The sequence below is a fragment of the Aulonocara stuartgranti genome (assembly GCF_965226115.1).
Source record: "Aulonocara stuartgranti genome assembly, chromosome: 7".
Lineage (NCBI taxonomy): Eukaryota > Metazoa > Chordata > Actinopteri > Cichliformes > Cichlidae > Aulonocara > Aulonocara stuartgranti.
Window position 1 is genome coordinate 41,699,267 of NC_138945.1, and position 25,706 is coordinate 41,724,972.

General features: G+C 45.0%; 3 protein-coding genes across 5 annotated transcripts; 2 read left to right on the forward strand and 1 right to left on the reverse strand.

The window, feature by feature from the left end:
• Window positions 1–1,307: 1,307 nt before the first annotated feature.
• On the forward strand, window positions 1,308–11,864 carry fer (fer (fps/fes related) tyrosine kinase). 2 transcript variants are annotated; one of them, XM_082540801.1, is made up of 20 exons: window positions 1,308–1,580; window positions 2,364–2,492; window positions 4,265–4,396; window positions 4,514–4,687; window positions 4,952–5,051; window positions 5,141–5,324; window positions 5,431–5,568; window positions 5,643–5,762; window positions 6,020–6,142; window positions 6,230–6,431; window positions 6,619–6,717; window positions 7,590–7,793; window positions 7,927–8,049; window positions 8,139–8,195; window positions 8,276–8,394; window positions 9,826–9,920; window positions 9,995–10,118; window positions 10,281–10,435; window positions 10,569–10,691; window positions 10,773–11,864. In XM_082540801.1, exons 2-20 carry the CDS (start codon window positions 2,424–2,426, stop codon window positions 10,907–10,909), a joined length of 2,478 nt encoding a protein of 825 aa, XP_082396927.1. In that variant the 5' UTR covers window positions 1,308–1,580; window positions 2,364–2,423; the 3' UTR covers window positions 10,910–11,864. The 2 variants fall into 2 exon arrangements, with proteins under 2 accessions (XP_082396927.1, XP_082396926.1); XM_082540800.1 differs by having other exon boundaries at window positions 1,309–1,580; window positions 7,587–7,793.
• Window positions 11,865–13,148: 1,284 nt separating this feature from the next.
• Window positions 13,149–14,953, reverse strand: cdc26 (cell division cycle 26 homolog). The gene is made up of 3 exons (XM_082540816.1): window positions 14,850–14,953; window positions 13,523–13,621; window positions 13,149–13,389 (listed from the first exon to the last, which is right to left on the reverse strand). The coding sequence occupies exons 2-3, from the start codon at window positions 13,601–13,603 to the stop codon at window positions 13,177–13,179; spliced, it is 294 nt and encodes a 97-aa protein (XP_082396942.1). The 5' UTR covers window positions 13,604–13,621; window positions 14,850–14,953; the 3' UTR covers window positions 13,149–13,176.
• On the forward strand, window positions 14,942–25,322 carry prpf4 (pre-mRNA splicing tri-snRNP complex factor PRPF4). Of its 2 annotated transcripts, none has more exons than XM_082540802.1 (15): window positions 14,942–15,011; window positions 17,351–17,537; window positions 17,739–17,925; window positions 18,108–18,195; window positions 18,276–18,355; window positions 22,482–22,575; window positions 22,700–22,794; window positions 22,911–22,969; window positions 23,435–23,558; window positions 23,645–23,734; window positions 23,948–24,070; window positions 24,469–24,576; window positions 24,734–24,852; window positions 24,935–25,041; window positions 25,119–25,322. In XM_082540802.1, exons 2-15 carry the CDS (start codon window positions 17,366–17,368, stop codon window positions 25,203–25,205), a joined length of 1,533 nt encoding a protein of 510 aa, XP_082396928.1. In that variant the 5' UTR covers window positions 14,942–15,011; window positions 17,351–17,365; the 3' UTR covers window positions 25,206–25,322. The 2 variants fall into 2 exon arrangements, with proteins under 2 accessions (XP_082396928.1, XP_082396929.1); XM_082540803.1 differs by lacking the exon at window positions 14,942–15,011 and adding an exon at window positions 15,018–15,232.
• The last annotated feature ends 384 nt before the right edge of the window (window positions 25,323–25,706 follow it).

Here is a 25,706-nt window from a genome sequence, read left to right on the forward strand (position 1 = left end):
TGAAATGCCGGGTTGCTAGCGAAGCTCCACATGCTATCCAGACCACCGACAGGTCCCGCATGCCACAGCCGCTCTATCACGTGATGCATACTGCTCTGACATGCTAAAGTTCTGAGGTGAGTTACGGCCTGTTGCAAGTTTTGTGAGGTGCTTTCGTGATATTTAATGGATCGGATTACATTTTTTATTTTTCTCCGATATCCGATCCAGTCATTTAGGTCAGTATCGGACCGATACCGATACGTAATATCGGATCGGTCCATCTCTACTTTCTACACGGTGCGTTTCAAGGTCCTGCACCCATCCGTCGGTAAACTGTACCTGGGCTTGTTGCAGTGACCTGAAGTTACTAAACTTCATGAGTGTATGCACTCACTCCAAGAACCGTATGATTATAAATATGCATATAAATATGCTAAGATGAGATAGCTGACTTCATTTTAATGTGTATGATATTTTTGTCATGCGATTTTAAAGCTGGTCCTACAACCGCATCCAAGAACAACATGCAGCTTATCTCAGAACTGTCGGTGAAAATTATTCTTGGAGCTAGGTTTAATTGAGCTGCATTTTAAAGAGGTGCAATTTCACAATTTGTGTATATTTTCTAAGTTCACTATTTTGTCATGTGTTGAGAAAAACACAGATTTTAAAATTACATGGTCTAATATTTACATTTAGCATAACTGCAACATGCTTTTTTCGTTTTTTTTTTTAAAGACTGGAAAGGACTTGAAATTCAAAGTTTCAGACTTGTGACTTGACTCGGACTTTTACACCAGTGACTTGAGACTCGACTCTGACTTGCCTGACATTACTTGAGACTTGACTTGAGGATAAAGACTTGAGACTTACTTGAGACTTGCAAAACAATGACTTGGTCCCACCTCTGTTTTTCATAACAAGGATGTGGGGAGTGACGAAGGGCTAATACCTGCTACAGTGAGAGATAACAGTACAGGTAAGGCTCCCTGCTGCTCTGGATATTTCTGACACTATCTAAACAAGCTGAATGGGTTTTATTGCAAGATTTAGTTTGGCGGGTCACCAAGATGCTTACCTGGCTCAGATACAGGTGTGCACATTCTCAGGTTTATTTTTATAGTTTCTACCACAGGGTGCAGCGATAAGAAATGATGCCCAGGTGTGTTTAATCCAGGTGTGTGAAATCGGAGTGTTTGATCCAGATGTTCTGTGTCCTACGGCTCCTCTTTCCAACGTATATCCCACGCATGTTACACGTTCACGTCTTCAGCCACACAATAAGACCCCCTCCTCCCCCCTTCCTTCCGTTTCCCACGGAAGCCCCTCCCTGTTAGCCGTTAGCTCGGTAGCCGGACAGCAGCTGGAGAAGCCGGGAAACGGAGCAGAGAATCCAGAAGAACCGGAGGACATGATACCGGCCAAGGACGACAGAGGACCGCGGTGATCGGACAGCGAGCCTCCTGCCGCATTAACCCACTTCCTGGTGCGTTAAAGCGGCAGAAAGCGTCCGAGGAGCGCAGGAAAAACTGGGAACCCCCTGCGAGTATCCCGGCGCTCCTCCGCCGCTCCATTGGAGCTTCGTACCCGGAGAAAAGGTTCGGAGAAGCGGACAGGGGGTCTCTGAGTGCGTTCGGCTTCAGTTTTAAAGACTTCTGAACAAAGTTTAACAGCAGCTGTTAGTATGTTAATAAGTCAGTTTTCCTGCAATTCCAAAGGAAGCTGCCGTTATCTTTTTAGCACGCTAGCTTCATTTCCCTTTAATTTAGACGGGAGCAGCGGCTAGCGTTAGCATAGTTTGAAACTTAAAGTGCCACAAGCCGTTTTAACTTTTTAAAACAGTTTTTAAACATCTTAAAGTGCTTTAAAGCTATATTTAAACCGTTTCATGTGTTTTAAGGTTTTGTGACGTGATTAGATAGTTTGAAGGAAGTCTGAAAAGTTTTGAAGCGTCCTAGAAGGAAGTAGTGAAGATGTTGGAAATATGCTTGGAACGTGTTTTGGAAAGTCTTGGAAAGTTTTTGAGTTAGCTTTAGCAGATTGAAGCTAATGTTTATAGTTTAAATCACTTTAAAGCCAAGGAGGAAGTGAGTGTTTCACACCTGATGGTTTCATTTCTGTTGTCGGACAGTTTGAATTTTTCTGTGCTGGAGGTGAAATCACCCTGTTCTGGTGTCTGAGGATTTCAGCGGTTTTTAGAGGGTTGTTAGAGAGTATAAAATGGGTTATGAGGTTTCAGGCTGTGGCTTTAGCAGAGTAAACATATCCTGCTCAATTTGTTCAGAGGTTTAGAAGTGACTGTGGGAGATGTCGAGGTTTGAAGAGTTTGTTTCAGATCATCTATTTGTTATGAACCTGCTGATATTTCTGTCTCTCCATAGACGGCCATGCTATCAGTGCCCGCTAATCCACGCTGTTAAACACAAAGACTGAGATCCAGGATGGGGTTCGGTCGGGATCTAAGGAATTCCCACGAGGGATTATTGAAGCTGCAGGACTGGGAGTTAAAGGTCTGATATAGCCTCAAATACTCAAAGAGCTCAACATGTTTCCACCTGCGGAGATCACTATCAGAGGGGTGCAGTTCACAGTCTGACCTGTGGTGGGCACTGTTTATACAGACTGTAATTAAAGATGGATACAGTTCCTCTCATGTCCAGCAGGGGCAGCAGTGAGTCAGTCCCCACATACCTCCATTTAAAACTTTGCAGCAGAAATAAACATGTTTACAGACTAATACACAAAATTTGGGGTCTCTATTAGGGATGGGTATGGATAAGATTTTTCACGATTCCGATTCCATTTTCGATTCTGTTTAACGATTCGATTCTTTATCGATTCTCTTATCGATTCTTATTTTTAAAAAAGGAGAACACTAAGGTCGATTAGCTTAGAACTTTGTTTTATATCTTCTCTTTGAACAAGATAGAAATTTAGGAGTAACATGGCCTTACAAACCCAACTGTGAGATCTTAAGAGATCCACAGCCTACGGCTCTTCAATGGGGTGTCAAAGGGGCCCCAGGAAAAAAAAATTGTAAATGTAAAATAATAAAATAAATATTCTTCTGTAGCAATAACAAAGTATAACATAAATTATTCTGTAGCAATTACACAAGAATATCCAGAAATGTCCCTGCCTACAATTAAACACATTCACTTACCGAAAATCGGGGGCATCTGCTGTAGCAAATGGGTGCAAACCTTTTACCACAAACTTAGTCACTGCTCGGTGACATTCGTCTATCCTGGCCTGAAAGGAGACGCTAACGGTAGACTGCAGCGAGAGCTGCCAGCATCTGAGCCAGACTCTGTCTCTCTCATCATGGTCACCTAAATGCACAGTAATGGCAGGTTTTGTAATAAGGCAGATTGCGCTAACATAATATGCACTGTTAGTTGATTATTTACCTGCCGCATTAACGGGAGAGGACGTGCAAACGTTACCGCTGCTGCTGGGTTGAGGTTCACGAGTCCGGAGCGGAATTAAAAACACGACATTCATTTAAGGTTATCACGTGTTTTGTGAGCAAATGCTTTTGCATATTCGTAGTGTTTCCTCCCTTAAATGAAATATCTACTTTGCAAGTATTGCAAGTTGCCCTGTTGTCATCCGTTCTCGTAAAGTATAACCAAACTTTTGAGCGGCTTACGCGCCGTGTTTCCTGCGAGGTAAATGACGCTCCGCAACGTGATGACGTCATTTGGGGCGACTGGAATCGATAAGGGAATCGTTTGCAAAAATGGCAAACAATTCCAAGGAATTGAAACAGTGGGAACCGGTTCTCAACAAGAACCGGTTTTCGATACCCATCCCTAGTCTCTATAGATAATTTCCTGGTTTATTACACCCGTACAAGGGCAAATGTTTATATAACACTTTTTTAAAAGTTTGTATAGTAAAGTTTGTTGGAGCCTTTAGGAGCATTTTTAATTATGTTAATTTATATGGCTGCTGTGAGGTTACTGTACTAACAGGGCTGAGAAGGGTGATCTTCAGTTTTGAGAGTGAAATTTGAAGATTTTGATTTAATATTACACAGCATTAAGTAAATCTGCCCTCTCGGACAAATATGGTCACTTCCTTAATCAAATAAATAACATAGCACCTTCCAAAATGCTAACGTTGAGACTCCAAAAATCAGTGTGTCACAGTGGCCAGGTCCATCTTTTATCTACATTCTGTGTCAAACACCTGTCTTTTGTGTGATGTCATTATTCTGCGCCTCCTCCTCTCCACTCGTCACTTCTTGTCTGGTTCACTCTTGCTGCCTGCCTTCTAGCTGCTGGAGACGGTGAAGCGCTTCATGACGCTGCGGGTGAAAAGTGATAAAGAGTATGCCTCTCTGCTGCTCAGCATGACGCAGCAGATGGAGAAACAAGAAACTGCCGACTATGTCAGCACCGTGAGTAAGGTGAGTGGCTCAGTTGTCGGTTTAATGGGAGGGGCAAAGCATGTGGACCAGTCTAAGTGTGTGTGTGTGTGTGTGTGTGTGTGTGTGTGTGTGTGTGTGTGTGTGTGTGTGTCCCAGTCGTGGTCGCAGGTGATTCGTCAGACGGAGGCGTTGGGTCGGATAATGAGAAGTCACGCCGACGATTTGAACTCGGGGCCACTGCACCGTCTCGCCACGCTGATCCGGGACAAGCAGCAGGTGAAGAAGAGCTACCAAAGTCTTCATCAGCAGCTGGAGAGCCACATCCACAAGGTGTGCAGGGGGAGGGGCAGCAGACTGAGTCAGAGCCTTAGCTAAAAGTTAGTTTCCTGTTGGTGCATAATATAAGCACGCCAGGGCTTTTACAAGCATGTTGGACTGAGTGAGCTCACCTGAGCACGTCTCTTAGGTTTCATCAGCTTTTAAATAATTTCAATTAATTAAAAACTAATCATTATGATGTCATCCACCATTTAAATTTATAGGCATGTGGTTAAGATTTCATTCGTTACTTCTCGGTATGGTTATGGTTGCTAGGTAACCAGGACTGACCTGGATAAGCTGAAGGTGACGTATCGTCAGTTGAGCCGTGATGCCAGCAACGCCAAAGAGAAATACAGAGAGGCTGTAGCCAAAGGTGAGTCCCTGAAACCCTCTTTGTTACACTGTCCTTTGTTACACTGTCCTTTTGACTCCTCCCTAACCGTCTCTCACTTCCAATTAAAGGCCGTGAGGTGGAGCGTGCCCGCGACCGTTATGACAAGGCTATGGGGAAGCTCCACAACCTTCACAACCAGTATGTGCTCGCGGTGTGCAGCGCCCGGACGCAGCAGGATGAACACCGCTGCCATGCCGCACCCGCCCTGCTGGACGCTCTGCAGAGGATGCAGGAAGACATGACACTTGCCCTGTGAGTCACATGACCACTGTCATACCATCTCATACCTATCTATTACTGCAGTAAAAATATTCTGGAAAAGTACTGTCAGCTACTTTTTGTGTGTGTATTGGTGCAGGAAAAGTATTCTTGAGGAGTACTGTGAGATCAGCAGTCTTCTCTCTGAGGAGATCGTGAAGGTCCATCAGGAGATTGCGGCAGCAGTTGAGCAGATCGATCCTCTTGCCGAGTATCAGCACTTCATCGACGCCTACAGGTCAGCTCACACCTGTTGGACAGGACACCTCTTTGTCTGGGTTGCACTGGTAACCACCTGCCTACCTCTCTTAGGTCTCCGGAGACGCCAGAGGCGACTGTGGAGTTTGACGCATCTCTTTCGGAGGAGATGGACAACCTGCCGGCCAATGAGATTTTGTGGAACACGCTGACAGCCGAAAGCTTGAGAGCCAAGTGCGTTTTTTCAAACTTTCATTTCAGTGTTTGCCGTAACCCACCAAACTAAAAGCTTGTAGTACCTGTTAGTATCTGATTTTGGTGAGCGCAGAGCTCTGTGATTTCTGCCTGGGGTCCTGAGCACCACTCTGCCTGCTTTGGCCTGTTTGGCTTTAGGGTCGGTGTGATGGGGGGTGGTGTACTTAGTGGAGTTACACCACTGTCTTTGTGTGTATGTGGGTGTGGCTACTAACCCTTGTTTTAATTGCCTTTAGGTTGTCGTCGGCAACAGAGGAGCTGCAGCTGACTCAGCAGAATCTGCAGGGCAAGGAGGCGCTGGCTGACGACCTGGACAACAAAATCCAGACGAGTCAGCAGAGTGCGGAGAAGAAGAGCGAGTGAGTGCGAGGAGGTGGAGTCAGAGCTTTCTCTTTCTCCCTCTCTCTCTCTCTCTGTCTCTGACTGTCTGTGTCTCTCGCCCTCAGCTGCGTCCTGCTGCTCAGTCAGAAACTCTCTCTCCTCGAGCTTCGGCACGCTGTCCAATCACTGCGCAGCTCAGAGGCGAGCCTTGCCTCCCAGAAGGCCTTGCTCGACGCCAAGATGGCAGATGCTGCTGCTTCCCCTCCCCCGCCACCACCACCCCCCGCACTGCCATACGAGGACGATACTCGCTCTGTCGGATCAACTGTAAATATTCAATTATTAGTTTTCATTTATCGATTAGAACTGACAGGAAGAGATTCCTTTTCACAAGCGTTTTTTCCACATTTAACATTTGAATGTAGCGCTCTGGATTAAGAGTGTGTGTGTGTGTGTGTGTGTGTGTGTGTGTGTGTGTGTGTGTGTGTGTGTGTGTGTGTGTGTGTGTGTGTAGGACAAAGTGAAGGACCGTGGATCTCGGTTCGACACTCTTCGTCACTCTCTGGCTGGGATGATTCGATCTCCCAAAGCAATGCTGGGCTCCTCTACCTCGGTAAGACTTTTCAACACTGAACCCGTTTATATCTCAACAGAATCAGAGGTGAAGGAAGCCTCCAGAGGACGGAGGAGTCTTGATTAGCCTGTGGGAGTCCAGATAGATCTGACAGGAAGCAGCTAATCAGAGAGTGACTCTGGCATTAGCCAAAGCTGTAACTGAGGTGTGGAAGGAGTTTGTCCAACTTGCTTACCTGTGCTTTGTGGACTCATTCAGCTACATCTCTTGGGCAGTCCTCTAGAGGGTGCTTTGGAAGTAAGAGCCTTCTAGCTCGTAGTTGCGTGCATTCAGCCCCTGTACGGCCTCAATGAGGGCTTGGTGGTGGTGGTGCTGCACTTCACTGGGGCTGCCCTTTGTTACTGATGCTGTTCAAAACTTTTACGGATAGAGACAGGGTAACAAAGGGAGTGCTCGTGGATTTCAGGGACTTGGCTTTGGCACCGCCTCTTTGAATTTCTCATTGGCATTTCTGGCATCACGGGTCAACTGATTCACATCACCTTCAGCTTCTCCAGAGAATGAGAATGAGCAGCTCCATGTGTGAGGCCATGTTCTCACTCTAGGTATTGGAGGCTTAGGGTCCTTGGTTGGAGGAGTTTCGGTATCTCAGAGAGAGCAGAGTGGAAGAGTGACTGATGGAGCGGTTGCTGTAGGGATGTGGATGCTGTGCTGATCCTTACTAAGGTGTTTAATCTCCAACTGGGAGAAGATCCAGGACACCTAAGAGATCGTTAGTCTCATCTGGTTTGGAAACGCCTCTGTTTCCCCCAAATAGAGCTGGAGGAGGTGGGGGGAGAGGGCGGTCTGAATCAGAGGTGGAAGGATCAGATTATATTGGAGATTTTTCTTCTTCTGCATCTCTGCAGCAGTTCTTTGATGTGATCCCCACATCGGAACGCCCTCTAGCAGAGCAAGAGTGGTACCACGGCGCCATCCCCCGCATTGAGGCTCAGGAGTTACTACGGCAACAGGGAGACTTCCTCGTTAGGGAGAGCCATGGCAAACCGGGCGAGTATGTCCTGTCTGTCTTTTCTGACGATCAGAGACGTCACTTCATCATCCAGTATGCTGATGTACGTGCGATTACACACACACACTTCATCATCCAATATATCGACATATATTCACACACAGTAACCCGGTGTGTGTGTGTGTGTGTGTGTCTCTCTCATATGTTAAGCTAATGTCTCTCACCCTCTCTGGTAGAATCAGTACCGTTTTGAGGGGACGGGCTTCACCACCATCCCTCAGCTCATTGAGCATCACTTCACCACCAAGCAAGTCATTACCAAGAAGTCTGGAGTCGTGCTGCAAAACCCCGTTGTAAAGGTAGCCCCTCCTACACCCACATACAGTTGTGCATTGAGGTTAGTTATCATGATGGTATTTGGTGCTCACTGGCTGTTTTTTCTCTGCAGGACAAGAAGTGGATCCTGAACCATGAGGATGTGGTGCTGGGGGACCTGCTGGGAAAGGTGAGGCATCTACCTGTCCTTATACTCATCTTTCACTCACCGCCTTCATTTCCCGTCGTTCGTTGCTATCTTTATTACAGGGTAACTTTGGCGAGGTGTACAAAGGGACTCTGCAGCGAGACAAAACACCGGTCGCCGTGAAAACGTGTAAAGAGGATTTGCTTCCAGAGCTGAAGATCCGCTTTCTGTCTGAGGCCAGGTGAGCCCTTCATGCAAGCACCATCAACATCATCATCATCATCAACAAATCAGTCAGTAGCAAATCAATCAAACAGTTTTTACACCACATATCGGGAAACAGCCCAAATGTCTGTCTGTGTACTCCCTGTCAAACTTGGGTTGTTATGTCAGCATCTAATCGGGCGATGTCAGACGTCCTTTTCTCCCTTTCCTGCTGGAATGTCGGTATTCCCAGAGCAGTAATCCCTCCATAGTCTCCTCCCATCTCAACAGGTCCAGAGTTTTCCGCCTTCAGGTAGAAACCCTGAAGGTGGAAAACAGGAAACCCTCTTCTATACCCGCTGAGTCCGAGCTGAATGTTAAGGGCACGGTTTTGACTTTGGAAGCCAAACCTGAACCCTGAATCATTATCCACGGTGCCAGAAGAGAAGAAGAGAAAATTATAAAGCAAGTTCAGAAAGTTCAACCCATCTATCAGCCTCAGGAACAGAAAGATGTGAGTTTAAAAACCCGGAAAAAGGCTCATCACACCAAGGTCGACTTGCGCTCCTCCAGTCAGATCCTCCTGGATTTGGTATTTACAGTAACAGTCAGTAGGTGGAGCTCTCAGCTCTGATGTCCAAGAAGTGATGGTCATTAGGGTTGTCTCAAACTGTAGATGGGACAGTCAGAGAAAGGCCAAAACTACATCGCATCTCTTCTCCATAAGGGAGGCTGAGCAGGGTGATACCTGATCACAGCTTTGGTCCTTGTGTTAAAGAAAGGATCTGTCATGCAGTTCTGCTGCTCCACTGGTTCTGTCTCAGAACTCTACATGACATTAAAGACATGGATCAAAAAGGAGCTCCCCCTAGCATTCACCCCTCACTCTCTGTTTAAGTTTGCCAGGACTCTGCTAAGGCTTCACCGCCTTCTAATCCTCCTCAGCGCTCAGCTCATCTTCAGCCAAGCGTATTACACGTGGCCTTAGATCAGCTTATACAATGCAATCAGTGACCTTTGGCCTTCGGGGAGTGAGGTGGATTGAGGTGCTTATGACCTTCCATACCTCCAACACTTTTTTTTTAGAGCAGGCTGATGACCCCGTGACACCTACAGGTTTCTCTGGATTTCACCCAAAGACTCTGAGAGGATCGGGCACTTTGACCTGTTACCTGACCTTAGTCAGTGACCCCGAGTCTTACAGAGACAACCCGCCTGAGGAAAACTCTGAACCAGAGGCACTGTGAGTATCCCACACCTGCCCAGAGTCCCGCCTCCTCCAGGAGTTTGTTCCAGAAAGAGAAGCGTGGGATAGTTACCTCTAACCAAAGAAAGAGGTGATGATCACATTCAGAAATTAATTAAACAGAGTGAGAAATATAAAAAATGGCCTCTCTGGTTGGCTTAACACTTACTCTGCTCTCTGATTGGCTGAACGCTCACTCTGCTCCTCTCTGATTGGCTGCAGAATCCTGAAGCAGTATGACCACCCGAACATTGTGAAGCTGATTGGCGTTTGTACCCAGCGACAGCCGATCTACATTGTCATGGAGCTCGTTCCTGGTGGGTGAAGCTTAAATTGAGTGAACTTGTATTGTTATTGGTCAGTTTCTAACAGGTGTGTCTTATGAGTCCAGGTGGAGACTTTCTGTCATTCCTGAGAAAGAAGAAGGATGAGCTGAAGACCAAACAGCTGCTTCGCTTTGCAGTTGATGCTGCGGCTGGGATGGCGTACCTGGAGAGCAAAAACTGCATCCATAGGTAACCACGGTTACGGCGGGGTTATAAAACCCGTCAAAACTTTGCAGAGACTTGTTCTTGCCATCAAACTCGGAGTGAGTTCAAAGTTTAAGTATTTTCTGAGTTTAACCATCGTGTATGCGTGTGTGTGTGTGTGTGTATGTGTGTCTGTGTGTATCTCAGGGACCTGGCAGCGAGGAACTGTCTTGTCGGGGATAACAGCGTGCTGAAGATCAGTGACTTTGGGATGAGTCGTCAGGAGGATGACGGCATTTATTCTTCTTCTGGACTCAAACAGATCCCCATAAAATGGACTGCACCTGAGGCGCTCAACTATGGTAACACACACACACCTGTACCTGAGATGCCTGTTGATTTTTAAAGAAGCTGTTGAGTCTGTGACAGAAGTTAATAAAAACAGAGCAGAGAGTGGCTGCTGATTGTGTGCTGTGCTGTGATTGGGCGCTGCAGGTCGTTACAGCTCAGAGAGCGATGTGTGGAGTTACGGTATCCTCCTGTGGGAAACCTTCAGTCTGGGGGTATGTCCTTACCCGGGGATGACCAATCAGCAGGCTCGAGAACAGGTGGAGAAAGGTAAACACTCAGATAATCAATCAGCTGCATCACAAAATCAGTGATATCATCAAGTGGTGACCATGTGTTCCTGGTTGCTAGGTTACAGGATGGCTTGCCCTCAACGTTGCCCTGACGATGTGTACAAAGTGATGCAGCGCTGCTGGCAGTACAGCCCCGAGGACCGGCCCAAGTTCTCCGAGCTGCAGCGGGACCTTGCTGCTATTAAGAAGAAGTGATGAGGTTGATGAGGCCAGTCTGAGGACACTCCCTTAAAGTGTAAGATCGCCAATCGCAGACTCCGAGATCAGAACACGAAACACTGCATTACAGGAAGGACGCCAGCCTCGAGTCAAGAAACTGAATGAGTAATTGATCGATTGATCTACACTAAATGATAAACAAACAGAGTAAACAAACACTGAATCAATAACAACACTACAAACAAACAGAAGCTGCTAAAATGTTTGTGCAAGCTTTTTTTCTTTTTTTTCTTTTTTAAACTCAAATATTTCTATTTTTTAGTTGAAATTGATGTGAAGCCCCCTTCTGTTATAACGGCCACACATCCTTCCCTTTGACCATCAGCTCTGAACACTAAAACTGTTTTATTTAATTTAATTTTTTTATTTCTGCCATTAATCTGAAGAAGCTTTTAGTTGGGAAAATCTTAAAATCTGAAAGATCTAAAAGACAGAAACCGCGTGCGGTAACTGAGCCCACATGTCATTGATATCAGTTTAAACTTAATTGAAGACACTAACTTGAACAAAACAAAAATGCGTTCCAACAAAAACTAAAAACACTAAAAAATAAAAATGTTTACGTCCTTTTTTAGGGGGCGGGGTTTCTCTGCACATCACTGCTGATTGGTTAATAGCACATGATGCACAGTTTCATCACACAGACCACGTCCACAAGCGGTTTTTTTTTTTTTTTCCCCCAGAAAGTTTCTTTGACCAAACAGCTTGGATTTTTATCACCAGCACTTTGTATATTTTCAGGTTGCTATGTGTTCAGAGTAAAAGAACTTTGAGTAGTGTTTGGTAAGCATCACTTCTTGGACATCAGAGCTGAGAGCTCCACCTACTGACTGTTACTGTAAATACAAGTTTTTCTGAGTTCCGACACTAATCGTCTTTTTAAAATATTATTGTTGTACCTTTATTATGAAAATAAACTGTATGAAAATAAGCCAGTGTTTGATGCCCATTCAAAATGCTGGAACAGCACAAATGCAGTCCAGAGGTGTAGTTCAGCATTTACAGCTACACCACTGAGTTGCTTTTCACCTATCAGCCAAAGAGGCCATGCCTCTATGCAGACTTTAAGCAGGTGAGTTAAGGAGTAAATTGGCTATAACGAACTGAGCCCTAGGTGATGCCCGATAGTCATAACTGTGGTGATGTGTTGCTCAAGAACAACATCTGCTGGATTTTAAAGACATTGCAGGTAACCTGGATGAAGAAGGTGGAGAGGGTCTGAACTAGGTTCGTTCTGGACATCAAATCAGTGGTGAATGGTTCTTGTTTACATAACTAGGATAAAGCGCTAACTGAATGAGAGAAGTGTATTTATTTAAATTAAGTTGATTATAAAAAAGATGATGCAAATGCAGAATTTATGAGGAAGTATAAGTGGAGAAAACACATTTATGTGCAAATAAAATAATGTTAATACATTTGAAAAAAGCAACTGCTCAGTTCTCGTCTGAGTTAAAAGTGGAAACGGGACCTTATTTAGCATTTTGGTTTCAAAATTTTTACAGACTTGAAAAAAATTATGTTTAGTGGATTGTACACTAGATCATAATTGAGCCAAAAATGTAAACTGTCAAACAGCACCAGAGATGGCCTCCTGTCACCATGAATACACATGAGTCTAAATTTTTTCTTCCCATAAACATAGTTTGGCATCTCACTGCCGTACAACAACACAGCACCTGTATTGGTCACGTGGAAATCTTATCAAATGGTGATAAAAATGTCTAAAGGACAAAAAACAGAATGCAGCGCTTCTTAAGAAGATGAGCTAAATGCAGCAGATTCTTCAGTTAATTAGGTGATTTAGTGCACAGAGCGGTAAAATAATAGTTTTAATTCCACTTGATAGTTTTATCAACTGGAATTAACACACAACAGGCAGTCTCTGGACAACCACAGTCATGGATAAAAAGTAGACATTTTAAATATAAAATGGTAAAATAAAATATGAAGAATGCAGACTGAATACAACACAGTTGTGTGTGTGAAGAAAAGCTTGGTATGAATGTGCAACGGCTGTCAGACGCTGTTGTGTCAATAAAGTCCAGCCTGACTGAGGCAGGAAAGCCGAGGAACTCCATCTCTGGCCCACTTACTGGAGACCATCTGACTGACCAGGTCACATGATGCTGGGGGGGGGGGGGGGGGGTTCTGATTCACTCTGAGATTCTTTATGTTTGCTCATTTAAAATAAAATGATACTCCAAACTCCAAAGATTTTTCTGCTCAAACTTTATTCATCATTAAAACTGTAAACTTCCAAATAAGGTCGGCAGGGTCGCCGGTTTAGGGTGGGGCTTGTAGCCAATTCGCTCATTGATAAGCTCTGCCCTTGATGCGGCTGTGGAGGACGATGCTGAGGCAGAGGCTCCACCCCCAATTACATCAACACCAATTACAGATCCCCCACCCACTCCACCTCCCGACTCTGCCTCCTCTCGCTGACGTTTTCTGGCCTAAAGAAAAAGAAAACCTGATAATGTCCTGTTTGAAGTTTACTTCCTTTAAAGTGTCAGATGTTACTGATTGTTATTCATTCTCATTTACTATTACTGATTAATTGATTGATTGGTACAAAAGTGAGTAGACCTCAAGCTCCTTCTTGACGCTCTCGAACTCCTCAGTGTCGTCGATCTTAAGCTCCAGACGAGTCGGTTTCCTCCTCAACATTTTCACTTAGAGTCCAGGCTGAAAGCAGACGATCAATACATGGATTGAGTGATCAGATTTGCTTTTTGACATGCTTACTGAATGGTGAAAATGGTGAAAATGATTCACCTCCAAGTTCAATGTTCTATAAACCTTCTGAATATGATTTACTGCACACATTTCCTGGACATTTTCAAAATAAAACATCTCACGGTTCTATTGAAGTCAGTGTAGCCAATCAGAACCCTTCCTATTTCCAGATGCTTTCGTGACCAAAAAAATTCCAACGTGTGGGACTAATAAAGGGTTATCTTAGCTTATCCTTACGGGCTTTGAGGTTGATGGTGGCACAAAAAGAAACAAGCTGTTGTGTTTTTACTGTGAATATCATGAGGCTGTAACATCTGGCTGTAATTTAAAAATAAAACTACAACTCCTGTTGTCATGATGATGCCTACATCGAGCAGGATGACTTCAAAAGTTTTCAGAGGAAGGAAAAAAGTCAAGTGATGAAGGTTAAACTTAGAGTCCCAGAGAGCAGCCATTTGGCTTTTCAACCTTTCAACAACACCGACTCAATAGATCATTAGCTCAGACACAGGAGCTTTAATTAATTCTGAAATCTGATCAATAACAGCAATCAGCTTCAGTTATCGTTTCCATCAGATCAATAATTAGGATCGACCAGATCTAAAAAATGTTTCCTGATATTTGTGATCAGAATCATTGATCACACTGTTTGATCTCTGTGTTTGATCCTGATGGTGAACGTATTGATATCAAGCCACAGCAGGAGTCCAGGTAACTTATCACCACAGCAACACTGACTCCCGAAGTCTCCTGATTACTGACGTCAGGGTAACCGAGAGATTCCCGGGGTAAGGGCCTCAGGGCGGAGCTCAGGGCGTCCAACTGCTTCTAAAGCAATAGAAACTAAATAAACTACACCTACCGCTCAGACAGGAACCAGCAGCATGATTAGCTCGCTTGCTTTTCTAAAGGATGCTCTGGAGGTTATACAGACACATTTAATGGTCTCATCTGACTGGCTGCTGAAATATCTATAACAGTCTCACCTCTGACCCCTAACCTTGCCGCTCCTTAAGTCGCCACTCATGCGCACTGTGCGCACGCAGATGGGTTTCACAGAAGCTAAGCTAAACTAAATTAAGCTAAGCTGCGCTAAAGTAAAGTCGCAGTGACGTTACAGTGACCGGTAACGGACAGTCCTTGCGGATACCCTCAGTGTGAACAGGTGTGCAGGTACCTGATAGAGGAGTTGTAATGCTCTTTCCCGCAGTTTCTCTCTCTGTTTATTTTCTGCAGCTGCTGCGTCCACCGGAAGTGTGCAACCTCTGACCCGGTGGCACTTCAGGGAAGAACTTCCGGGTCACGGTGCTCCGCGTCGGTGTGTTCTTCGTCTCCTCCGGTAAGTTTCTCTCATTGAACGGTTTAACGGCATTCTGAGCCGCTGTGTTCAACTGCACAGGTGAGAGAGACGTCAAAGCGTAAATCAGCCATACTCTGCTCTACCCCCTCATCCGTTAGCGCGTGCTCCGGCACGTTACAGACACTCAGCCCTTGAAGAGGCTCTGGGTTCGCGCTGTCCACTGACTCCGGTGAGCGCGAAGCTTTACCTGAAACACACAGGTGAGAAACGGTGAGGAGTTAGCGATTACTGATCGGTGCAGAGCTGCAGGAGGACGCTTAGAGGTCTGAACTACGAAGTTCTGTTTTCGTTATCATTGACCCTAACACGGGGACGGAGTCAAAGGTCACCTAGAGCGGCGCCTGTAAATATGTCCGCGGTCTTCAAACTAATCACCAATTTGAATTCAGCACAGCATGTTCTCAGCCTGATTCTGCGAAGGCCGTTGTTGTGCCAAAGCCTGTGAAAAACCAGGGTGGAGTTTTAAAGCAGAACAAAGACTCAGATGTACTGATGGAGGTCAAAAGTCTGCTGGATTTACTGAAGACGCCTTAAACGTTGAAACGAGGCGCAACGGTGGTACACAGTGTATTACAACTGGATGAATATTCACAAGCTTAAACTTACTGAACAGCTCATAGAGTTCTTAATGTTTAGAGAGTTTATGTAAATTTGTTCTTAATGCAGTAACAACTCAACAGGAAGTAGTTTTCCAGCAGTGTGATGTTCAGAGTTCAGCTGTGAGTTTAACAGCTTCTGTTAAAAACTATGAATATATATATATATACCTTGTGGATGAAATGGAAAAGTTATGATGAAAATTTTCATGCTCTGCTCCACTTTGGTTATTATATCATTGTTTTCGTGGTCAGATAAGTCTGTCGCTATGAATTATGGGACTCCTCCATTTTCATAAAGAATGCTCCAGTGTCTCGTCTGTTCAGCAACGGAAGCGTTGAAGCTCCTTTCCTTAGTGTTTGGAACAGGTCTGAGTGTGGCCACCACGCAGATCCTTGTGGGTCAGGTCTCTCAGTGAGGAACCTTAAAAATGGACTCTTAACATAACTTACTCCAGAAACATTAATGCAGTGTTTTTCTCTCAGTTGCAGACGCGTTGCTGTTTAAGAAGACTAAATTAAATCTAAAAACTGACTCGACCTGAGGTCATCAGGTACAGCACAGGTGTTTTAAGCCCCTTTTCCATTAGTACTCACCACAGTTTCCAGGGTTTTCCATCAGGTCATAGTACCTGGTACCAGGTACTTTTTTTAATATCTGCCGGGCTGGGGTTCCAAGCAGGTACTTAAATGTGACATCGTCAGACTGCATGCCGCTGATTGGCTGGTCAGTGGCGTCACTCAATGAGTCATGAGAGCGTCTTGTTCACGAAAATCTAAAATGTCATTTTTGAAAACAGGCAACGAAAGGAAATGGCTACAAAGAATAATGTCCTGTTCCCTGAGTCTAACGAAAAGCCACAGACCGAGCAGCAGGTATATCGTCGCCTCCACGTCCACCTTTGTTGTAGCATTCATGTTGGATATTAATTACTTCACAGGAAACTGAGCAGCGTTGCTATAACAACGATCACACAGATCAGGTGGTACTTGATTGTTATGGAAAACCAGTCGTACTAATGGAAAAGGGGCTTTGTGCTCAGATATTGATGCTTAAACAGGAATAAAACTGAGTATTTACTACTGACGACCAGGGAAACGCACCCTGCAACTCTCCCTGCAGAGCTCTGAGGGATCATCCAGGAATGGTGATTGGTCAGTAGGCGTGATTTCATACCTGTTGATCTCTAACCTGGGGTAAATCCCATCAGTTACCACAGTGATTTACACGAGGAGGAAGTCTCTGACCATAATAGTACAGAAACCCAGCATAACCTGAAGTTACCTGGATGAGAGGAAATCCATGCCTCAGGTGCAGCACCTGTCTGTGACCCACACCTGTAGGCCAGTGAGGTGGAGCTCTGCGGTGAGATTAACATGTCAGCAGGTGCATTAAGGTCATTTCATCATTGTAACAGATGCTGATCATTGTGAGCATGTCATTCTGTCTGACCGACAGCAGCGAGTGAAGCTGAGCAGGAAGTTGCAGCAGCTCAAACAGGAAGTTAAAAATAAAGGTGTTCCAAGTATAGTATGAATCTGCTACTGTGTCTGATTGACATTGCTGATTGATCACTTATTACTGATCAGGGTGATTGTTTGCGTTTCAGCCACTCTGCTGCTGCTCAATGGATCAATAAGGTTTTTCTTCTGAGCAGTTTTTCTTTTTGTCATTAAAAATGTCACCTTTATCTTCCTCATGTGTTTTTGTTGTTTCTCCAGAAAAAAGAAGTCAAAATGTCCGATGAGGAGGATGTGGCTCCGGCCGTGAAGAAGAGCAGAGTTTTCTATGGAAGCCTGGAGGAGAAAGAGCGGGAGCGTCTGAGCGCCAATGTGGCGAGCAGCTCAGCAACAGGAAGTGATGCAGTCAGGGCGGGAATTGAGGCGGGAAACATCAACATCTCATCAGGTTAGCAGTTTGTTCAGTTTCTCTGATAAAATGTCTCTTAAAAATTATTAGAAATTAGAAGAACCTCCACCCTCTGCTGATCACAGTGCCGACAGTCAAGGCTCTGATCAATCATGTGATCAATAATATCTGCTCAATCAGATCTGTGATTAATTGATAGCAGGAATTTGGTTGACTCTGTTTTTCCTTGATGCCCTGCAGGGGAGACTCTGGAGATTGAGGAGCGGGTCAGTGAGCGGCAGCAGGAAGCGCTTGCTGAGTTTGAGCGACGGCGACGAGCCCGACAGATCACTGTGTCCACTGATGATGCTGAGGTGAAAGCCGGCCTCCGTGCACTGGGGGAGCCAATCACGTTATTTGGAGAGGGACCAGCTGACCGCCGCGAAAGGTGGAGCAAAATAACTTCTGTAATCTTCTGTAGAACACTCTCAGCAGTCATCTTAGGAATATTTTGGGCCAATAATTTAATTAAAAAACCTGTCAAACTTGGTCAGTGTGACAGGGAGGAAGCAGACAGGAAGTAAAAGTGTGTGTGTGTGTGTGTGTGTGTGTGTGTGTGTGTGTCTTCAGGCTGCGCAGTGTGCTGTCCGTGGTCGGTCCGGACGCTCTGAAGAAATCCAGGAAGGACGAAGAGCGAGCGAAGAGGTCGCAGGATGAGGTCAGCTGACCTGGAGTGTGGGTGGGGCTTCAGAACACCTGGCTGCATGATCTAAACATTTTCTCTCTGACCAATCACAGTGCCAGCAGACATGGTACCACGAAGGCTCTGCTTCCCTAAAGGATGCTCGGCTCTGGTTGGCCAGATATTCTCTTCCCCGGTGAGTCATTATCAAAGCGTGAGAGGAGGAGCAGCAAAGACAACCACTGAGTGCACCGCTTCTACCAGACTCCTCTCTCAGTAACTAGGCAGGGCACCACACTGAGTCCTTATATCACAGAAGGACAAAAGAGATAAAAATCCCTCCGTCTCAAACCCGCCTGGTGAAGACGTAAACATCAACCTTAACCTTCACCACTGAATGCTGTGTTTTATGTTTCATGAACAGCCATATCACCATGACAACCAATAGGGATGGGTACCGGTGTGTTCTGACATAAACGGTAGTAACCAGACCGAAAAGCAGCGCACATTTCGGTGCTTTATTTCGGTGCTTTTTTTTTCCTGAGCTGTGATACACTTCTAGCCAATCATTTTACGTTTCCGAGGATAGTAGGCGGGGCCAGGTACGTACGTTCTTTTAGAGCAGAGCTACAGATTAAAAATGCCCAAGGCGAAGCGGTCAAAAGTCTGGCTGTACTTCACAGCAAAAGATGCAAACTCAGCAGCCTGCAACAAGTGCTTTAAGCTGATACTGTGATACTGTGCAAAGGAGGTAACACCTCGAATCCGATGAAACACCTGGAGACGCATAGCGTTTTTTTTAAAAGCCGAAAAATGCGCCGTATTTGATAGCTTGCTGCGAGACCTCACACCGAGCACATCTACTGCGGGTGGGTTGCCTGTTATCGGACCCGGAGTTAGCAACATCCCCCAAAAACACGAAGAGGAGAGTCCTGGCCCCTAGCCCTGCCAGTGTAGCAGAAATGATGAGGATGATGCAGCAGCAGCCGTTCTTCTCTGCGTGAGTAGCTTAATGTTGTTCGTGTGTAATTTACGTTGAGTAGGCTAACCACTTATTACATTAATGCATGTAAGGTGAACTAGCAAACATCATCATAGCTACATGCGGCTGTCCTCTTGTTTGATGGCAGATACTCCCTTCACCCTGGCCAAAAAGGCTAAAATGACAAAAGAAAAAGTGGAAAACAGTTAAACATGAGAGGTTTTTGGACAAAGTTTGTGTTTTTTCCATTGATTAAGCACTGCTTCCAGCCAAGAGTGATGCCATAAATCCCCTATAGCTGCAGAAAAGGCTAACATTGTTATCTTTTTACAAAAAAACAGCTGAACATGAGAGGTTTTTGGACCAATTTTGTGTTCTCCATTCTTTAAGCACCGGTTTGAGCACCGTTTAAGCACCGGCACCGTTTCAAAAGTACCGATTTGGCACCGGTATCGGATAAAACCTAAACGATACCCATCCCTAACAACCAATAACCAATCGGTAATATTATATTTAGTCTTTCCACATGCACGGGTAAAAGAATAAATCTAAGCAGCAGAGTAACCGAGCTTGGGTTTCCCCTGTAAATCTGAAGTAAAACTGTCAAATAATTGCTGAATACGCTCGGAGTCAGAGAAATTTCCTGTCAGGATGTTGTGTGCAGGTCGATTCAGTTCGTTCCATCCATTTTCTTCTGCTTATCCGGGATCCAGTCACGGGACAGGGGACCGAAGCCCCGACCTTCTCCGCGGCCACTATCGTATCTGGGGGAACATCGAGGTGTTTCCAGACCAGCTGAGAGATGTAATCTGTCCAGCTTGTCCTGGCTCTGCCCTCAAAGGGGCAGTTTTCTTTATATAGCGCCATATCACAATAGGCACTTTTTAGTTTTTACTGGACAGTAAAGACGCTACAAACTTTTTAATAGCTACTGTGACCACATCAGTGACAACTGGCTCTGTCACATGACATGCAGATGACCAGTTTTCCAGCGACATTCAGTGGAATCATTGCTGATATCTCCTCCATCGTAGCCTGATCATACTCGATAATGTGATTTTGGCTGTTTTCACCTTCTTCAGTCTCAGCTCACTGCAGGTTTCCCCAACCTTATAAACAGTAACTTTGCACAATGACAGAAACTACAACCACTGACAAACAATGTGAGGTCAGTTTCTTGATCATAAAAATGCAAATTGTCATGATCAGTGATCATTCATCAATGGCCATGAGTACCATTCACAGAGAGTTACAGAATGGCTGCAATCACAGCATTGTAAGAAGCTGAAAGATGTACCCTTAGGCCCCCTCCTCGATTTAGAGATGGATTTCCCTTTTCACATAAATGGCCTCCTCGACTCCCCACCCAAACCAGTCCAGGATGTGTACATCCTTATCATTGAAGAGTGTCCACTGGTCTGTAGGTGTGAATAGACTGGGGAGTCCTGGCCTGATGAGTTAGGTCTCCTGTGTTGTGCCATCTGCTTTGCCCGAGGTTGTTTGGTTTTCCCCAAGTATAAATCCTTGCAATCCTCCCGGCACTTAACAAGCGTACACTATATTACTCTGTTTGTGTCGGGGGACCCGATCCTTGGGGTGGACCAATTTTTGGCGCAGCGTGTTTTGGGGTTTAAAAGCCAGAGAGATGCAGTCTTTTGAGAAAATGCATCTCAACTGTTCTGATACTCCTGACAAGTATGGGATCACTAAGGGTTTTTACTTAGACAGCAGTTGTTGTTTTCCTCTTCTTGATCAGCTGGAGCTTTCTTTAGGCGCTTTCCCAGCTTTGACAAATGTCCAGCTGGGTTAACCACATTTACTCAGGGCCTTCTTGACATGATGTTCTTCTCTTCCCTGGCCGCTGTATCTGTGGTGATGGTGTTCGCTCTGTGTTGTCCTGATGACACCCAGTTTGTGCTCCAGTGGATGATGAGAGTCAAACCTTAAATACAGATCCTTATGCGTTGGTTTACAGTACACATCAGCTCTTAAATGTCCCTCATTACTGATGGAAAACTCGCAGTCTAAGAAGGCTAACCTGCCACTTTTTATATCCTCCCTGGTGAATTTGATGTATTAGTCCACAGAGTACCTGAACCAATGACTTGGTGGTGTTCCAGGATAGGATAACAGAGGCCTCTTTTCCACTTCTTCCATGTACAAGTTGTCCACAATGGGTGAAACTGGGGAAACCATGGTACACCCATGTTTCTGCCTGTAATACTGACCCTTGTATGTGAAATAGGTGGAATTAAGACACATCCAGTTCTGGATGTGGTGTTCAGAGCTGCTTACCAACAGGTTGAGGATCAAAGCCAGAAACTTTGAGATGTTATAGGTGACCGAGTTGATCATACAGACAATTGATCTTAAAGGTACACTCTGTTTATGTATCTTAGGTAAACCATACAGACTTGGTGTAGATTCCCCTGGGTATAGCCTGTGGTATGAGGTCCGGTCAATAGCATTGTCTTGGTCTAACAGCTTCAGACAATCTCTCACCCTCCTATTTTTGTTACTGAGTAGTGACAAAATGTTCTCATCATAGTCTTTATGGTTTAGCAAAACTGTGGACCTACCCTTGTCTGCTGGAAGGATGATAATGTTGTTGTCATTACTAAGTGATGTGACTGCCTTCCTGTCCTCCATGCTGATATGGGATGGAAACGTTCGTCCGCAGTTGCAATGTTGTAGTTTTGAATGGCTGTTTCTGTGGCTGTGATCAGTTCCACTTGTGGGATTTCGTCTTGGTGTCACAGCAAAGTTCAGCCCTTTTGCTGAAACTGACCTCACAGCCCGCTGTTCATTCAGTAGGCTAGTTTCAGTCATTGTGCAAATGTACTGCTTATATGGTTGGGGAAACCTGCACTCAGCTGAACTGAAGAAATCATTGGATGAGTGACTAAACGTTTCTCCCACTGCAAACACTACGTCCAGATGAACAGAATAATTTTTGGGGGATTTACTTACCTGGATAATTGAGCATGATTCAAGACAACTTCCTATTTACTAACTCATCCTCGGAGGTGGGCACACGGCTCTGGCTGTCAGACATAGCTGGGCACCCCTAGTTTTAAACACAGTGTTGCTATGGCAATAATATCCCTGTTGCGGGAATTCATACCGTATTATTGTGGACGATAACAGAGTCTTCACTTGTACAGAAACGCGTTTGACTCCTTAGACTTTCCATACATACAATCGCACACTGCGATCTTAAAGTATTTGAGACTTGGTAAATGAGCCGCCAGGATCTGTCAAGAAGAAATGATAAAAATATCATGTCAGTTGGTTGATTCTCATTGGCTATAGCTCCTTATCTCTGTGATTGGTCCATCAGAGCAATGAGGCGCCTGGAGGCTGCACGCACTCAGAAGGAAGTTACCGAGGCAACCAAAACAATCCGACAACAAGAGCTGCACAAGAGCCTGAGGGTGAGTCAATTTTATTAACTGCAGATAGCAGCACACCAAAAACAACACTCTGAGTGTCACAGCGAATGTCCTCGTTCTCAGTGAGCATGAGCAGCACTAACCACCCCCTCTTCCGCTTCTTCAGAATCTGAACAACTTCTGCAGTCAGATTGGGGACGATCGACCAATTAGCTTCTGCCACTTCAGCCCCGACTCCAAAATGCTGGCTACGGCCTCCTGGTAACAAGCACCGCCCACTACTAGCATAAAATGCAAACAGTTAGCATTAGCATGAGTAAATGTTAGCTTATTTAACTGCTGTATTGAAGCTAATGCTAACGTGCTAACACCTCCAGGAGCGGTCTGTGTAAGCTGTGGTCCGTCCCTGACTGCAACCTGATTCGGACACTCAGAGGTGGGCAGTGCTTAATGTTTGTTTTTGTTGTTGGTTACATTGGAATTGCTTGTTGATTAGTTGTTAGTGAGATAAATTAGAGGTTTCAGATTTATTGCCACAGAAATGTCAAACATTATATGATGATTACAAGGGGGCTTGTAATTGATCGATAAAATAGTTGTGTGTATCTTGTGTAGTGTAGTCGATTGTTTTGTTTTGCATGTCAAAACAATGAGACGATTGTGTTGATTGTGTTAATACAGTATGTCAAATGAAAAAATAACTGTTAAACATGTGAGGTTGTGCTGAAAAGAATGATACCAAACAAGAGAAGGTAAACAGTTTTTAAATGTGAAATCAAAAAGTAGTCAAAAATGCTGGACCCCAGAGGGTTTAAATGATAACTGATCAATACTTTGATCACTTGTGAATCATTTGTCTGAGGCTCCGCCCTTTTCTGTCCTGCTCTTTGATTGGCTGAAGGTCACAACACCAATGTGGGTGCCTTCGTCTTCCGCCCCCAGGCCGGAGTTTCTCTTAACCAATCAGATGTCAGCTTGGCCTCGTGTGCTGCTGATGGCACAGTGAAGCTGTGGAACCTGGAAAGGTGAGGGCAAGGGGCAGGTAACTGGGGGTGGGGTCTGATTCATATCCTATCAGTAATTAATGGCTTTGTGTCTCTGGTTGCTGTAGTGATGAGCCAGTGGCAGACATTGAAGGCCACAGCGAGCGAGTTTCTCGGGTGTCGTGGCATCCGTCAGGACGGTTCCTGGGTACAACCTGGTAAAGTAGAAATTACTCTGAATATTCATTCTTACTGTAATGAGTCAAAATACCTGTGTAACGTGTAGAGACAGAGCATGCTCAAACACTAAGCACCACCTACTTTCTCTCCTTAAAAAAATTTTCCATTTTACTTCGAAAGTTTTACTCTGAGTTTAACACAGAAATATTTTTTTCTGTGTGTGACATACTTCCTGTCCGTGTGGAGTGCAGCTACGATTACTCGTGGCGTCTCTGGGATCTGGAGGTTCAGGAGGAAATCCTCCATCAGGAAGGTCACAGCAAAGGTGTCCACGACCTGACCTTTCACCCTGACGGTTCTCTGGCTGCTACAGGGTAAACAAACGCTACAACATCCTCTAGCACATAGGTGTCAAACTCTGGCCCGCGGGCCAACTTTGGCCCGCAGCCTACTTACATTTGGCCCACGAAGCCATACCAAATTACTATCAGAGCTGGCCTACTGGTGTTATACAGCTAATATATATATTGTTTAGCTTTGCTTGTTCCATATTCAGTTTTTCAGCAAAACGTGTTTGAGTCCATAAGAAAAGATTCATTCTTATATCTGGAGCAATAAATATATTTCAATAAATATTAACGTTAGCCCGCGACTTAGTTCCAGTTTTGAATTTTGGCCCACTGTGTATTTGAGTTTGACACCCCTGCTCTAGCACGTCTCAGCACGTCTCTGTAACTAACAAATCAGCTCTCTCTGTCTGTGGTCCAATCAGTGGCCTGGATGCGTTTGGCAGGGTGTGGGACCTCCGGACGGGACGCTGCGTGGTGTTCCTTGAGGGTCACCTGAAGGAGATCTACAGCCTGCACTTTTCCCCCAACGGGTCAGCCAATCACAAAGCATCACACAAAACACACAGCCGAATCAATAATCGGGATTCTGCAGGAAGTGAAGAGATTGTTTTTGTTGTAAACATGTTAAAATGATAAATTTCACGGTTTGATCAGAATTAACAGCTTCAATAATGTTTCTCCACTCAGGTATCACCTGGCAACAGGAAGTGGAGACAACACCTGTAAGGTCTGGGAGCTGAGAAACAGGAAGTGCCTTTACACAGTCCCCGCCCACCAGAACCTGCTGTCTGCCGTCCGCTTTCAACGTAAAAAACGTTATTGTTCAACAAAACTAAATATTACTGACTTTGCTTCCTGTTAATGTGACCGTACTTCCTGTGTTTGCAGCTACAGACGGGCACTTCCTGTTGACGGGTGCATACGACAACACAGCGAAGGTCTGGAGTCATCCGGGTTGGATGCCACTGAAGACACTTGCTGGGCATGAGGGGAAGGTATGAGCGCTGTGCTCTGATTGGTCCATTCGGGCGCTCCTAATTGCTGGCGATCTCTGACCTGTTTGTGTTTTCAGGTGATGGGCGTCGACGTGTCACCTGATGGGAAACTCATCGCCACCTGTTCCTACGATCGGACCTTCAAACTGTGGCTGTCTGAGTGATGTCATTAGTGACATCATGAGTTATGTCATCCAGACACTGATCTACTGTTTTTGTTTTTCAGTAAAATATTTTGTTTTCACTTTTTGGAATAAAAAGAAAAAAATTAATTTTCAAAAGTTTGAAGCTGATTCGTTTTCATGAGCCTCGAAATCCAACTTGAAATCCAAATTTTAAAAAAGATAAACTTGTTTTGCAAATTCTAGCTAACAACAAAATTACACAAAACTATTGACATTAAAATGCCGGCACTGCCTCAGGCATTCACAAAACCATCAGGGGTCACACGAAGATGCCACAGATTATTTGTGCTGTGCCAGAAAAATAGTTTCTGTTACCTACAAAGACATTTAAACAAGACAGTTTACATTTCAGTGTGGGCGTGGCTTCAGGTTCAGGTGGAGCAGTGAGACAGTGATTAAGGAAGCAGACAGGTGAGGCGATTGGCACACCTGTGTTACGTTTGCTAATTAAACCTTTTTATGCCGTCAGTGCGTGGCTGT

What these genes read in the sequence shown, in the direction of transcription:
- prpf4 (XM_082540802.1), top strand. Translation starts at nt 17,366, where the DNA reads ATGTCCGATGAGGAGGATGTGGCTCCGGCCGTGAAGAAGAGCAGAGTT. An exon ending in CGGTTCCTGGGTACAACCTG is followed by an intron (nt 23,735 to 23,947) that starts GTAAAGTAGAAA and finishes TGTGGAGTGCAG; the next exon opens with CTACGATTACTCGTGGCGTC. An exon ending in GTCTGCCGTCCGCTTTCAAC is followed by an intron (nt 24,853 to 24,934) that starts GTAAAAAACGTT and finishes CTGTGTTTGCAG; the next exon opens with CTACAGACGGGCACTTCCTG.
- cdc26 (XM_082540816.1), bottom strand. Translation starts at nt 13,603, where the DNA reads ATGTTGAGGAGGAAACCGACTCGTCTGGAGCTTAAGATCGACGACACT. An exon ending in GCGTCAAGAAGGAGCTTGAG is followed by an intron (nt 13,390 to 13,522) that starts GTCTACTCACTT and finishes CTTTTTCTTTAG; the next exon opens with GCCAGAAAACGTCAGCGAGA.
- fer (XM_082540800.1), top strand. Translation starts at nt 2,424, where the DNA reads ATGGGGTTCGGTCGGGATCTAAGGAATTCCCACGAGGGATTATTGAAG. An exon ending in TGTCATGGAGCTCGTTCCTG is followed by an intron (nt 9,921 to 9,994) that starts GTGGGTGAAGCT and finishes TTATGAGTCCAG; the next exon opens with GTGGAGACTTTCTGTCATTC. An exon ending in TCGAGAACAGGTGGAGAAAG is followed by an intron (nt 10,692 to 10,772) that starts GTAAACACTCAG and finishes CCTGGTTGCTAG; the next exon opens with GTTACAGGATGGCTTGCCCT.